Here is a 15288-nt window from a genome sequence, read left to right on the forward strand (position 1 = left end):
CCCGAGCCACACTCGGGATTACCCCAGAACGTTACTCCCCTTCCCTGCAATCCCCGGCTGTCCTCCCCGGTGTCCTCACGCTCTCTCCCTGCTCTGTGCACGGCCGATTGCCGGCACTTGCCTTACGGTTCCCTTCCCTGCGAGCGTTGCGACACAGGGGGTGGAACCGGTGGCAAATTCAAAAGTGTAAATACACAAATGACATGATACAAAGCTGTGATCCTAACGGATTACACTGTATCATTCCATTTCAGCACAGGATTGCACCTGGGGATTTTTCCAGTGCCCTGCCTGTGCTTTTCCATTCTCCGGAGGAGACACTCCGCCTCCTCATACTCCCAAAACGTGCCGCAAACTGATGACACACAAAACTCCTGGAAAACAAAATCTTGGGCATCAATTTTCTGACCCCTAAGTGCAAATGTCCAGATTGGGCACAAAGTGTCAATATTTTGTGTAGCCACCATAATTTTCCAGCACTGCCTTAACTCTCTTTGGTATGGAGTTCACCAGAGCTTTACAGGTTGCTACTGGAGTCCTCTTCCACTCCTCCATGATGAAATCACGGAGATGGTGGATGTTAGAGACCTTGCGCTCCTCCACCTTCCATTTGAGGATGCTCAACAGATGCTCAATAGGGTTTAGGTCTGGAAACATGCTTGGCCAATCCATCACCTTTACCCTCAGCTTCTTTAGCAAGGCAGTGGTCATCTTCGACGTGTGTTTGGGGTCGTTATCATGTTCGAATACTGCCTTGTGGGCCAGTCTCCGAAGGGAGGGGATCATGTGCTGCTTCAGTACATCACAGTACATGTTGGCATTCATGGTTCCCTCAATGAACTGTAGCTTCCCAGTGTCGGTAGCATTCATGCAGCCCCAGACCATAACACTCCCACCACCATGCTTGACTGTACTCCTCACCTGGCTGCCGCCAAACACGCTTGACACCATCTGAATCAAATAAGTTTATCTTGGTCTCATCAGACCACAGGACATGGTTCCAGTAATCCATGTCCTTAGTCTGCTTGTGTTCAGCAAACTGTTTGCAGGCTTTCTTGTGCATCATCTTTAGAAGAGGCTTCCTTCTGGGACGACAGCCATACAGACTAATTTGATGCAGTGTGCAGCGTATCGTCTGAGCACTGAATGACTGTCCTCCCAACCCTTCAACCTCTGCAGCAAAGCTGGCAGCACTTATACGTCTATTCCCAAAGACAACCTCTGAATGGGACTCTGAGCACGTTCACTCAGCTTCTTCAGTTGACCATGGCGAGACCTATTCTGAGTGGAACCTGTTTTGTTAAACCCCTGTATGGTCTTGGCCACCGTGCTGCAGCTCAGTTTCAGGGTCTGGGCAAACTGCTTATAGCCTAGGCCATCTTTATGTAGAGCAATAATTCTTTTTTTCAGATCCTCAGAGAGTTTTTTGCCATGAGGTGCCATGTTGAACTTCCAGTGACCAATATGAGAGAGTGAGAGCGATAACACCAAATTTAACACACCTGCTCCCCATTTACACCTGAGACCTTGTTGTAACACTAACAAGTCACATGAAAATGGGGAGGGAAAATGGCTAATTTGGCCCAGTTTGGACATGTTCACTTAGGGGTGTACTCACTTTTGTTGCCAGTGGCTTAGACATTAATGGCTGTGTGTTGAGTTATTTTGAAGGGACAGCAAATTTACACTGTTATACAAGCTGTACACTCACTACTTTACATTGTAGCAAAGTGTAATTTCTTCAGTGTTGCTACATGAAAAGGTATAAAAAAATATTTACAAAATGTGAGGGGTGTACTCACTTTTGTGAGATACTATACTGCATATCCAGTGAAGTGACTGGCCTCAGGTAATACACAGAGATTAAACAAATCCTCCTGCATAAGTTGTACCTGTTTATCTGCAGTCGTCTCTTCATTACATCTGTTCAAATTGCAAAAATTATAAAGCTTGTCTGAGCTGTAAGGAAAAAAAGGGTGCAGGGAGTTGAAGTCACACTCAGCAGAGCTCAGTAAGGAGAGCTTTGACAGCTGATTGTAGAGGAGGAACACCCCCTTCCCCTTCTCAAAGCACACAGGAACAGAGCTGATGCAGCTGCAGCTCCCTCCTCATCACCTTTTTTTCTTTTGGTCTCAGGAAAACTTGTCAGAAGTGATTCTTGCTGAAAGCAGAGGTACAGGGCAGCAGACAGAAATTACACTAAAGCCCCGTACACACGTACCGATCGTCAGCCGAACGATCGGCCTTCTTTTGTCCAGGGCTGTCGTGTCTGTTGAAAACTGCAAAAGACTGCACACGAATTTTGTCGGCCAACAACAGCCAACTGCAGAAGTGATGCCATGTGATGGTTAACTTTCCTTGTCTTTTTTCTTTTCTGAGCATGCCCAGTCTTGCAAATCTGCTGTCTGTCGGCCGAAATCTGTACTGACTGGCGAACAATCGGCCGTTCTGGTGTTGGCCAACAAAAATTTTAATGCGTGCACGACAGATTCTGTTCGGCCGAAAATGCGCTGTCGGCTGTCAGAAGCATCATACTAACAAGCCTACAATCGGCCGATCGGTCGTCGGCCGAATATTTACGGCCGACAATCGGTACGTGTGTACGGGGCTTTACTGTTCCAAACTGAGACAAATACACACTATAGAGGAATATGCTTTGTTCATGTTTCATGTCTGAGGTTTGCAACAACTTTAAAGCTATTTATGTTCTTCATATTTAAAGAGCATTACATTACCTCCATTTACCTATATAAACCCATGTTAAAAAAAATTCACATTTAAATTTGAAGGTTAAAAGAAATGCATGGTTTTCCTATGCATTCCTTTCTAAGAGTTCCTGCATTGTTTATTACCAGTGCTTTAGATACCATATGATACATTTCAGACATTGAAGTCACATAAAAAATATAGGTTTCCTTTTGTGTTATTCTCCAATTTAAATTATTCAGTTATGGTAAATTTTAGCCAGAAGGGGTAATAATACTATATGGCCATTTTGCTGATTTGCAGCTCTATAGATAATATAAAATGTCAAATGCTATTAACACATTAAATTTCACTTTTGTTTTTCCATCTGATTTAGTGAGATTTTGCAGCAAACATCGCACTCAAATGTCTTTCATGACTTTTTATATAGCAAAATATGCTACAAAGGATATAAAAATCTACAGTGCATCTGGCAGAGCACTGCTAATTTCATCCGAATGACTGAATGACTGTGTGCCTATGACTATGGCACCTCTAATGTGTGTATGCAGTTTATCTGTTTACATATTTGTCTCTAGAACTGTTATCCTCTGTAAGTCCTCCAAAACCGACATGTGGATGTGGAGGGAAAAGAGCCAGAATGACAAAAAAAAAAAAAAAAAAAACCCATAGGTTATTGTCTAAAGCAAGGGTGTCAAACGCAATTTCATCACAGGCTGGGTCCCTCAGGGGGCCAGCTGTATCTAGGGTGTGCTTCATACACAGTGCAGAGTTCAGGACTGCGCTAGCATGCAGAGTTCAGGTGGCACTAAGTACAGAGTGGAGGTTTTAGGGGTGCTCTAGGTACAGAGTGCAGAATTCAGGGGTGTGTGCTATGTACAGAGTGCAGGGTTTAGGAGTGCTTTACGTACAGAGAGCAGGGTTCAGGAGTGTGTTACATACAGAGTGCAGGAATTAGGGGTGTGCTATGTACAGTTTGCAACCCCAATCCCCCCCATAGCTTCTTGGCAAAAACTTGGCGCGAGAGCCACATGATAAGGCCTGGCAGGCCAGATCCAGCCTACGGGCCTTGTGTTTGACATATGTGGCTTAAAGGGTCATTACTCTGAAGACAACAGGATGATGCACAGGCTAACTTAACTTTTCTTAGAGTGTCAGAAGACTGTTGGCTTATTTATCATTTCGAATATAATCCATTAATGGAATCATTTGTCAATGCAATAGATTCATATTCAACAATGCCCCAATTTTTTAATTGAAAATTAAGCTGTTAGCAATATTTGACATCATAGCTTGTGCATTGACTTCTTTCAAATGGTGAATCATCAATTCTATCAAAGACATTCAAATATGTAAAAGTAAAAGTAAAGTTGTGGGAATTTCTGGGTGCCATAAAATACAAATAGGATAACAATTTAAAATTAACTTTCTTATTACATGTATCATATTAAAAACCAAGATTCAATAGAATTATGTCAATACAGATGATACAGGCAAATTTCCAATAATCTGTTACAGGTGTCCTCAAGGTATGACAAACAACCTATTGATTACTAATAAGCAATCAAATTATTGTTTCTCCCGTATATACTGCACAAGTTGTTTCTTCAACATGTTCTGCAGTTAGCTTTATTAAGAAGAAAAAGATAAAGAAAAAAGAGGCCTAATGCACTGCCACTGAAGCAATGATAAAAATAATGGGTAGAGAAATACAAATAATGATGGAATAAGCTGCCAATCCTAGTAGTGTCACCACATACTAAATAGATATGTAAAGAAAATGAATCGGCGCTATATTCATAAATCCTGGCTATATCAGGTGTCAAGCCTATGGAAAAAACTAGAGAGGATTCCAATGGCTTTGAATATCTCCAAGCAGGATGTTAATCCCAATATGTGAATGGTAGTGCCGGTTCACACTGAAGCGGCGCGACTTCGGGGGGCGACCTGAGAAGCCTCGTACACCGCGACTTTGGCGCGACTTGCACGGACTTCATATAATGAATGTCTATGCAAGTCGCTCCGAGGTCGCTCCGAAGTAGTACAGGACCCTTTTTCTAAGTCGGAGCGACTTGTGTCGCTCCTATTAGAACGGGTCCTGTAGCACTGCAAGTCGCGGCAGTGTGAATGGGCTCGTAAAGTGACAGAGTTGTACACTAATAAATAAATATTATGATATATCAAACATCCATAGTGCTAAAAAATACATATGATAAAAATAATAAATAAATCTAATAAAAACAATAAATAAATCTGTGATATTCAATTTTTCATTTTCTTTATACATCTTTATTAAGAAGACACGCTACTTGAAAGCACTGGGGGAGAGTTACTAAAACTGGAGCACTTAGAAATCTGGTGCAGCTGTGCATGGTAGCCAATCAGCTTCTAACTTCAGCTTGTTCAATTACGCTTTGACATTAAAACCTGTAAGCTGATTTTGCACACTTCAGTTTTAGTTGATGTAGCACCCTCCTAGTTAGGTAGGTGCTAGGTAAAAGCATCTATTGCTCCTGCTGCATAACAGGGGAGCCTGATCTATTAGTTTGCCTGTCACATGTTTCCAGGTGTGATTCACTGGGTCTGAGGGAGTGTCCCCAATGTATCCAATGAGGGAGCTTGTTGGACAGTTGAGGAAACCCAGCCAGTGACGCATCAGCTTTTATGAGAGTCCCAGTGGGAGGGCATTCCTGCAATGCATCCTGGGATTGCAGATAAAAGTGGAAGGGGCATGTGACAGGGTGTCTTTGGCGGGAAGCAGAGTCCCAGGAGGAGGCAGACGGCTGGTCTCTCCTCCTGCAGTGTTAGAGTAAAGTGGTTCAGGCAGTCGGCCTAGTGAACCAGGTATGGAGCTGAGCTGCAGAGGATCCAGAGTGCTGACAGTGGAGTTGGTGGCAGAGTCTCTCAGGAAAACAGTGTCGTGAGTACTCAGGGATTTGCCACAGGGTCTGCCTAGGAGAGGGGACCACTCCAGTGAAGTCAGGGGATCAAGGAGCTAGCTCACACAGGACGCTTTACAGTAAAGAGGGTGCCGTGCAGTTGACCCTGAAGAATAGGAACAAAGGGGGTGCCAGGAAGGGCCCTGAAGATTGTTCTACAATATAGTACAGTTTACCTCAGGAAGTTCACTCAATTCTACGTCACTGCTTGTGACAAGATGAAGCAGCGGCCTAGCCACGACTAGCATTATACAGTGCTACTCAGCGTTACTCAGCGTTAATCAGCATTAATCAGTCGTCCCAGCCAATTGTGCATAGTTATACAAGTTGGAGTATCCCACTCATTCCCTTCTCCTACCCAAGTTCTCAATAAAAACTCAAATCCTAAGCTACTGGACTGTTTCCTGACTGAGCTAAAACACTTGGGAAAATGTTGAACTGTCATGCTGTTGCTAATGGTAACCCAGGGGAACCGGTAACCAGCAGCTTCCAAGGGAGTAGTGCTACATAAATCTCCCTCACTGTATGATAGAAGAAAACATATTATACCTAATAATGACATATTAGGACACCGAAAATATTGACACATGCTAAATTATTGTATAATATGTGAACTAGGCCAGGCACACATGCAATGCCCTCACAGGAAAGGCTGAGACCCATACACTAAAAGCATAAAAAAGATTTTTCACCAGTTCATGCGCTGACCAAATAGTCCTTCAGAGTTGGCTGGTAGGTAGTCATAATAAAACAAATATAAAAACTTTCCTGGTGCCAGCTCTCCTCGATTCCACTGGGTGGCGGATGAAAGCTCTGTAAAAAAATTCAAAAAACATGTACATTGTCTCTTTAAGACTCATCTGCCTTCATCCATTTACTTCAGAAGCAGCAGCAGGTGAGCCCATGCAACACATCTAGAGGCAAATAGCAGGCACATTCAGAGCCGGTGTAACGTTAGAATTCCATACCTCGTTAGATTTCCATACCCTCGTCACTTCCTGTCTCAAACAGCTGAGCAGCGCAGCAGTGCGCATGCTCAGAGCCCGGATACGTAATTGAACAGCAAAGAATTTGACAATTGCGCATGCTCGGAGGGTAAGAAATTATCACGGCACTGTGTGTAATGTTATACTTGCGGCGGTAACATTAAAACAGTTCGGCTGCAACATCAATAATCTCCTCTCCTATCCCTGTGACTTGCCTGATCTCGCTTAATAAATATAAAAGCGGTGGCGGGTGTATGAGATGTAAATGACGGCAATTGCGGCTCCGTGATCCGCTTTTATATTTATTACCTGAGAGCAGGGAAGTGACAGGGGAAGGAGCGGAGATGAGCCATGTTGCAGAGGAGATGTTTTAATGTAACCGCCGCAAGTGTAACTAGCGTGAGAAATCCATACCCTCCGTAGGTGCACCGGAAGTGACAAGGGTATGGTTTTCTCACGGGTATGTTTTTTTCACGGAACACCGGTTCACACTAATCCGGCTCAAAGTCGCCCCGACTTTTGGGCGACTTTGAAGTCGCCCATGCAGCGCAACTTCATCGCGGCTTGCAAACGACTTCTCATAATAGAAGTCAATGCAAGTCGCTCTGACTTCGCCAAAAAATAGTGCAGGAACCTTTTTCTAAGTCGGAGCTACTTGAGTCGCTCTGATTAGAGTGGTTCCATTGCACAGCATTGGGAGCTACTTGTCAGGCGACCAGGTCACCTGACAAGTCGGAGTAGTGTGAACAGGCTCTCAGAGTATGAGATAAAACCAGTCAAACTGTCAAAATCAGAGTAGGGAAACATAGCAGGGGAGCCAGGACAGCACAGCCAGGAGACAGTAAGAATCTGATAAAAAAAAAACAGTCATGCAGTGCAATCTCCAGGAGCACACAGCACAGCAGGGAGCAACAGCAACCATGCTTTACCTGGCAGGATGGCAGAGAGAGAGTGGGAGAGAAGTCCTTTCATCTGTAGACCTCCAAGACTGTTTATGCCATTGTTTGGCGCCCAGCCGGATACCATCCCGTGCTGCCCCATCTCCCTGTCCCCTGCGAAATCATACACAGCTGCTCCAAAGCTGAAAATAAAGCTAGAAGAGCAGTGTGGTGCACTGCATATACAAGAAAGGAAAAAAAAACAAGGGAGAGGCAATGACACCATAGCAGAGCTTTTATAATACCACACTTGTACAATATCAATGCTGTTTAACCACTTAAGGACCGGAAGGTTTTACCCCCTTAATGACCAGGCCATTTTTTGCAATTTGACATTGCATGACTTTAAATGGTTATTGTTGATTTCACTCATCACTCCTTATCACAGTTTTGAAGGCCATGAAATCCCAAGATAGCACAACCTCCCATAGCCCCCCCCCCCCCCCACCCAAGTAAGTAAAATTAAGTAAAATTAGTAATTTACACCCTTAGAAAACCTGAAGCATGTGATTGGTTATCGGGGTCCTGTACACAGCTAGGCTCCCAAAATAGGTCTCACACATGTGGTATCCCTTTACTCAGGAGAAGCAGCAGAATGTATTTTGGAGTGTAATTCCACATATACCCATGGCATGTGTGAGCAATATATAATTTAGTGACAACTTTGTGTAAAAAAATAAATAAATTGTAATTTTCCCCGAAACTTGTGGCATATAAAATATTCCATGGACTCAACATGCTTCTCAGGAAATAGCTTGGGGTGTCTACTTTTCCAAAAGGGGTCATTTGGGTGGTGTTTGAACTGTCCTGGCATTTTATGCCCAATATTAGAAGCTTATGCCACACATCACTCACTCTTTTAACCACTCGAAGACCAAGCCTTTTCTGACACTTTTTGTTTACATAAAAAAAAAAACTTTTACTAGAAAATGACTTTGATCACCCAATCATTATACATTTTTTTAAAGCAGAGGCCCTACAGAACAAAATGGTGGGTGTTGCAATTTTTTTTGTCACACAGTATTTGCGCAGATATTTTCCAAATGCAATTTTTTGGGGAAAAAAACAATTTTTTCAAATATAATGCACAAATGCACTATATATTGCCCAATTGTTTTGTGAAATATAAAATATGATCTTAGGCCGAGTACATAGATACCAAATGTGTTCTGCTTTAAAATTACACACGCCCGTGCAGGGGTGGCAAACCACATACATTTTTAAAAAGCCTTTAAAAGCCTTTACAGGTTACCACTTTAGATTTACAGAGAAAGAGTACTGCAAGAATTACTGCCATCAATCTGACATTCGCGGTGATACCTCCCATGCATGGTGCAATTGCCATTTACATATGACACCACACCGATGCTTGCGTTCGCCTTTGTATGTAAACCGAAGGGACAGGGGAGCTTACATTTTTTTTTAATTATTATTTATTTTGCTTTTTTATTTTATTTTGACAGCTTCCCTTTCAATTTTTTTTTTTTTTTTTAAGTTTTACAGGGAATTTTAATATACCCTATGATTGCAAGTAGTGACAGGTACTGTTTTTTTGAAAAAATTTGGGTCTATTAGACTCTAGATCCCTCCAGGACCCGCTCTTGACATCCATCAGATCTCAGAGACACACAGTTTAGATCCTCCTTGGTTCCAGTTATATGACCAAGTTGGGGGAGGACTTCTCACTCTGAACTGCATGGTTAGGTGAGTTTGGTATGGAGGGGGGAATCTATACTAGTGAGGAGCAGGGGAGATAACTGTACTGGGGGAGATCTGTAAAGAGGGAAGCTGTACCGAAGGGGCTGTCCTGGGGGGGATTTGTACTAGTTGGGGGAAATGTACTGGAGATGATTTAATCTATTAGGGATCTGTACTGAGGTGGATATGTACTAGTGGCAGATTTGTGTTGAGGGAGATATGTATGCAGGGAGAGCTGTACTGGGGTAGTTCTGTACTGGGGATAGCTGTACTAGGGAGGGAGTTGTACTAGGGGAGAGCTGTACTAAGGGAGATCTGAAGTAGTGGGGGATCTTTTCTTGGGGAGAGCTGTACTCGGGGCAGAGCTTTACTGGGGGAAAACTGTATTTGAGGAACTCTGTATCGGGGGAAATCTGTAGAGGGAGAACTGTACTGGGGGGGGGGGATATGTACTGGGGATAGCTTTACTATGGGAGATCTTCACTGGGGAGAGCTGTACTGAGGGAGATCTTTTTTTTTTTTTTTTACTTTAAATAGAGTAAGGGAAGTTACGAACCACTGTCATTTGTTTTTTTCATCTATGTCCCACTGGGGAGATTTTTCCTGACCACTGGACTGTTTATACTGTCAGTTTCTGGTTGCTAAGTAGTCACTGACTATTTTAATGACTTGGTTTTCAAGGTAAGATGTGTGCAGAAAAGCATATTCCATGGAAGAGTCTCATTTTTACAAATGATTGTTCTGAGGTTTATATGACTCTTTTGTGTGGCAAAGTAATTAAACATATTTTTTTGGGTACAAAGACTGTGGCATATTTTACCATGTACACAGTGAGCAGGCTCAAGTTTTAAGCCCCTACAACTGTTAGCACATTGTTGCCACATATACAATTAGCCTAGTTCTCTGCATGCCCAAGGATTAAACCCCCAGGAAAAAAAATATCCACAGCCCTGGTAGTTCATTGACACTTCCTACAGCTACACAGCTCCAGCTCCATACTTCTAGAAGGACTGGGGCAGGAGAAAAAGTCTGCAGGAGCATTGCACTGGCTATTCACTTATAACAGTTGCAATGCTTTGCAGGCTTAAATGCAAAAAGTAATAAATGCACATTTTTGCTTTTTGCAGAATGGGTGCAATATTTTTTTTCTTTCAAAAGTTAGAATTCTCTTTTAAACTCACCTCCCACACATATATTTTAAAGCTGAACTCTGGGTAAAAACAATATTGGGGCATGAGCTAGGTACTGCTAATGATGCCACTCAAGGCTGCTGCTTTATTCCTAAAGCTGTATTATTCATGCATCTCCTTTCAGTGATGTTAAGCGTTAAACTTCCACAGCTGAAACTGACAGTCAGGGCTGGATCGCTGCAAGTCACTTGCTATGCAGTTTCTCCAAGGATAATACATCTTGTGTGCTTTTCAAAGAATATAGGGCGTTCTGTGACTGGACAAGGGGAAATTGTGACATTCATACACCTTTCAAGAGTGATGTTCATATTGTTTTAGCAGGTTAGGCGTACATCACTGTCAGGAGGTGCATCAGCCTAACAGTTTTTTTAGGAATAGAACAACAACCATCACTGGGAACCAAAGATATGTGTGTGAGGCACTCAGGCTGTATGGGAATTAAATACTGTGCCCACAGTGCTGGCTGGGAAGGGAGCTTGTCTATGCTCCAGGCAATAGTAGAGAGTGACTAATTTCCCCGTGAGCCACACAATAAGCCAAGACCTGCTGTAAAATAGTAAACGGCAGTCTCAGCATGGGCCCCTGCCAGGCCAGGCCCTAAATGTGTTTCCCTCCGCCCACCGGTCCTTACTCATGGGGATGCAACCATCACTGGGCACACATCCCTGTAGGTATGTTATTGGTACCTAGCTAATGCCCCAATATTGTTTTTGCCTGGTGTTACGTTTTAAAGGGTTAATTGCTTATTTAGGTCTAGGGGTTGTAAAAAAAAATCTACTTACCTGATCCTAAAGCTCTTCTGTGCTGCTTGACCAATCCCTACAGTGTATTCTCCACCATGCTCCACTGGTCTATGGTGATGACAACAAGACCAATGTAGGGTCAAATCATAGCCATGCATTGGACATGATGACACCAAGGGACAGTGCACCGCCGAAGCGCTGGGGAAGGCCATCTGCCTGGGGAGCGCAGGATTTGTTTTTTTTCTGTCACCTAGATTAAATGAGCAGATAACTCTTCCAGTGCAGTTGCAGTACCACTGCAAGGGAGAATTTTCAAATATCCCAGAGATGAGCTTTAACATTTATGTGTGTGTATGTATATATAGTGGGTACGGAAAGTATTCAGACCCCCTTAAATTTTTCACTCTTTGTTATATTGCAGCCATTTGCTAAAATCATTTAGGTTCATTCTTCTTCCTCATGAATGTACACATAGCACCCCATACTGACAGAAAAACACAGAATTGTTGACATTGTTGCAGATTTATTAAAAAAGAAAAACTGAAATATCACATGGTCCTAAGTATTCAGACCCTTTGCTGTGACACTCATATATTTAACTCAGGTGCTTTCCATTTCTTCTGATCATCCTTGAGATGGTTCTACACCTTCATTTGAGTCCAGCTGTGTTTGATTATACTGATTAGACTTGATTAGGAAAGCCACACACCTGTCTATATAAGACCTTCCAGATCACAATGCATGTCAGAGCAAATGAGAATCATGAGGTCAAAGGAACTGCCTGAAGAGCTCAGAGACAGAATTGTGGCAAGGCACAGATCTGGCCAAGGTTACAAAAAGATTTCTGCTGCACTTAAGGTTCCTAAGAGCACAGTGGCCTCCATGATCCTCAAATGGAAGACGTTTGGGATGACCAGAACCCTTCCTAGAGCTGGCCGTCTGGCCAAACTGAGCTATCAGGGGAGAAGAGCCTTGGTGAGAGAGGTAAAGAAGAACCCAAAGATCACTGTGGCTGAGCTCCAGAGTTGCAGTCAGGAGATGGGAGAAAGTTGTAGAAAGTCAACCATCACTGCATCCTTCCCCCAGGCTTTATGGCAGAGTGGCCCGACGGAAGCCTCTCCTCAGTGTAAGACACATGAAAGCCCACATGGAGTTTGCTAAAAAACACCTGAAGGACTCCAAGATGGTGAGAAATAAGATTCTCTGGTCTGATGAGACCAAAATAGAACTTTTTGGCCTTAATTCTAAGCGGTATGTGTGGAGAAAACCAGGCACTGCTCATCACCTGTCCAATACAGTCCCAACAGTGAAGCATGGTGGTGGCAGCATCATGCTGTGGGGGTGTTTTTCAGCTGCAGGGACAGGACGACTGGTTGCAATGGAGGGAAAGATGAATGCGGCCAAGTACAGGGATATCCTGGACAAAAACCTTCTCCAGAGTGCTCTGGACCTCAGACTGGGCCGAAGGTTTACCTTCCAACAAGACAATGACCCTAAGCACACAGCTAAAATAACGAAGGAGTGGCTTCACAACAACTCCGTGACTGTTCTTGAATGGCCAAGCCAGAGCCCTGACTTAAACCCAATTGAGCATCTCTGGAGAGACCTAAAAATGGCTGTCCACCAACGTTTACCATCCAACCTGACAGAACTGGAGAGGATCTGCAAGGAGGAATGGCAGAGGATCCCCAAATCCAGGTGTGAAAGACTTGTTGCATCTTTCCCAAAAAGACTCCTGGCTGTATTAGATCAAAAGGGGGCTTCTACTAAATACTGAGCAAAGGGTCTGAATACTTAGGACCATGTGATATTTCAGTTTTTCTTTTTTAATAAATCTGCAACAATGTCAACAATTCTGTGTTTTTCTGTCAGTATGGGGTGCTATGTGTACATTCATGAAGAAGAAGAATGAACCTAAATGATTTTAGCAAATGGCTGCAATATAACAAAGAGTGAAAAATTTAAGGGGGTCTGAATACTTTCCGTACCCACTGTATACATACATATATGTATATAGACGCTTACCCTTTTAAGCTTCTTCAGAGATGCAGGGTCTGCTTTAGATTTCCTTAACTATGTCAGTGCCGCTCTCTGCATCATTGTATGTGTGTTCACGGCACTGTTAATAATTCCCTTCACTCAAAGGATGTCCTCAATCTTTATTTATAGGATAATAAATACAAATATATGTGTGTAGTTTGTGATGCCTCAAGTCAAGTTTGGGGATTTTAAGGGCAGGAGTAAAGGATGTAGATGGTAGTAAGTAACGTAAACGGTTTATTAAAAACAGTATAATATATACAAAAACTTGAGAGTGAATGGGTAAAGGCCCATTAAGTGCTGGTGAGAGAGAGGTAAAGAGTGTGTATTACACATGAGAAATAAGTGACTTTCAGTATTTTATGGGGACAATCCTGCTCTGCTGTTCCTTGTATCAAATGACAGGGATTAGTTCAGAGGAGGTGTCCAATCGGTAATCCGACGCGTTTCGGCCAGTTGTGGCCTTTGTCAAGGGTGTATCACCGATTATGTTCAATATCCACTTCCTTGTAATTGTGCCTTCCCAGTGTTTCTCCAGATGCTACAGGAACTATATGTTTCTAGATTTGGAGATTTGGTCCAGGGATCCGATGGGGTTCATGTTAATGTCAGCGTTTCCACAGAGGTTAGAACCATAGTTTGTGGTTGTAGTGTGGTTTTGCAGCAATCCGGCAGCATAGGAACTCCAGGCACCTCTCCTCCCTCGGTTGGAGAGAGACAGAGGGAGGAGAGGTGCCTGGAGTTCCTATGCTGCCGGATTGCTGCAAAACCACACTACAACCACAAACTATAGTTCTAACCTCTGTGGAAACGCTGACATTAACATGAACCCCATCGGATCCCTGGACCAAATCTCCAAATCCAGAAACATATAGTTCCTGTAGCATCTGGAGAAACACTGGGAAGGCACAATTACAAGGAAGTGGATATTGAACATAATCGGTGATACACCCTTGACAAAGGCCACAACTGGCCGAAACGCGTTGGATTACCGATTGGACACCTCCTCTGAACTAATCCCTGTCATTTGATACAAGGAACAGCAGAGCAGGATTGTCCCCATAAAATACTGAAAGTCACTTATTTCTCACGTGTAATACACACTCTTTACCTCTCTCTCACCAGCACTTAATGGGCCTTTACCCATTCACTCTCAAGTTTTTGTATATATTATACTGTTTTTAATAAGCCATTTACGTTACTTACTACCATCTACATCCTTTACTCCTGCCCTTACAATCCCCAAACTTGACTTGAGGCATCGCAAACTACACACGATTTTTGGGATGGTGGCAGAAACTACTATTACCCTCCAATATAAGATCCACAATTCTAACGTTTTCAACAAATACAAATATATAAAAAAAATGAAAAGTACTGTGATAACCATAAATGTTCTTAAATTAAACGCTTGTGTGTTTTTATTTTTTAGCATTATGCATCAGGACACTATGAAAAAGCCCTTCTTGCCATCTGTGCTGGAGACATACAGGACTACTGAAAATTAAATCCAAACTGGGCAACATTTGTCAAGGCATTCTAAATCAAATGATATTATTTTTAAAAGTGATTACAACAGAAAAACTTTAATCAGAATTCTAAGAGTGTACATTGATTGTATTTCTGGTAAGAAAAACAAAAATTAAAAAAAACGAAATAAAAACACATATAAGCAATGTATGTATTCTTTAATTTTTTTTTTTACTGCACTATATTTTTGTATGCAATAATTGCCTTAACCACTTAAGCCCCGGAGGATTTGGCTGCTCAAAGACCAGGGGCTATTTTGCGATTCGGCACTGCGTGACTTTAACAGACAATTGCGCGGTCGTGTGACACTGTAACCAAATGAAATTGAAGTCCTTTTTTCCCACAAACAGAGCTTTCTTTTGGTGGTATTTGATCACCTGTGCGACTTTTACTTTTTGCGCTATAAACAAAAAAAGAGTGACAATTTTGAAAAAATAACAATATTTTTTTATATGAAATTCCCCCAAAAAAATGTAAAAATCTAATTTTTTTAACATTTTAGGCCAATTTGTTTTCTG

The 15288-nt window shown here is 42.5% G+C and overlaps 1 protein-coding gene across 1 annotated transcript in view; it reads left to right on the forward strand.

Moving 5' to 3' along the window:
• ANXA10 (annexin A10) overlaps positions 1-14800 on the forward strand; it is a 94070-nt gene extending 79270 nt beyond the window's left edge. Inside the window, exon 12 of the mRNA XM_082246224.1 lies at positions 14673-14800. Coding sequence (XP_082102350.1) covers positions 14673-14741 — 69 coding nt within the window. The 3' untranslated portion in view covers positions 14742-14800. The remainder of the gene's footprint in view (positions 1-14672) is intronic.
• Positions 14801-15288: the final 488 nt, after the last annotated feature.

This window comes from Pelophylax lessonae (assembly GCF_965119305.1).
Source record: "Pelophylax lessonae genome assembly, chromosome: 1".
NCBI classification, from domain to species: domain Eukaryota; kingdom Metazoa; phylum Chordata; class Amphibia; order Anura; family Ranidae; genus Pelophylax; species Pelophylax lessonae.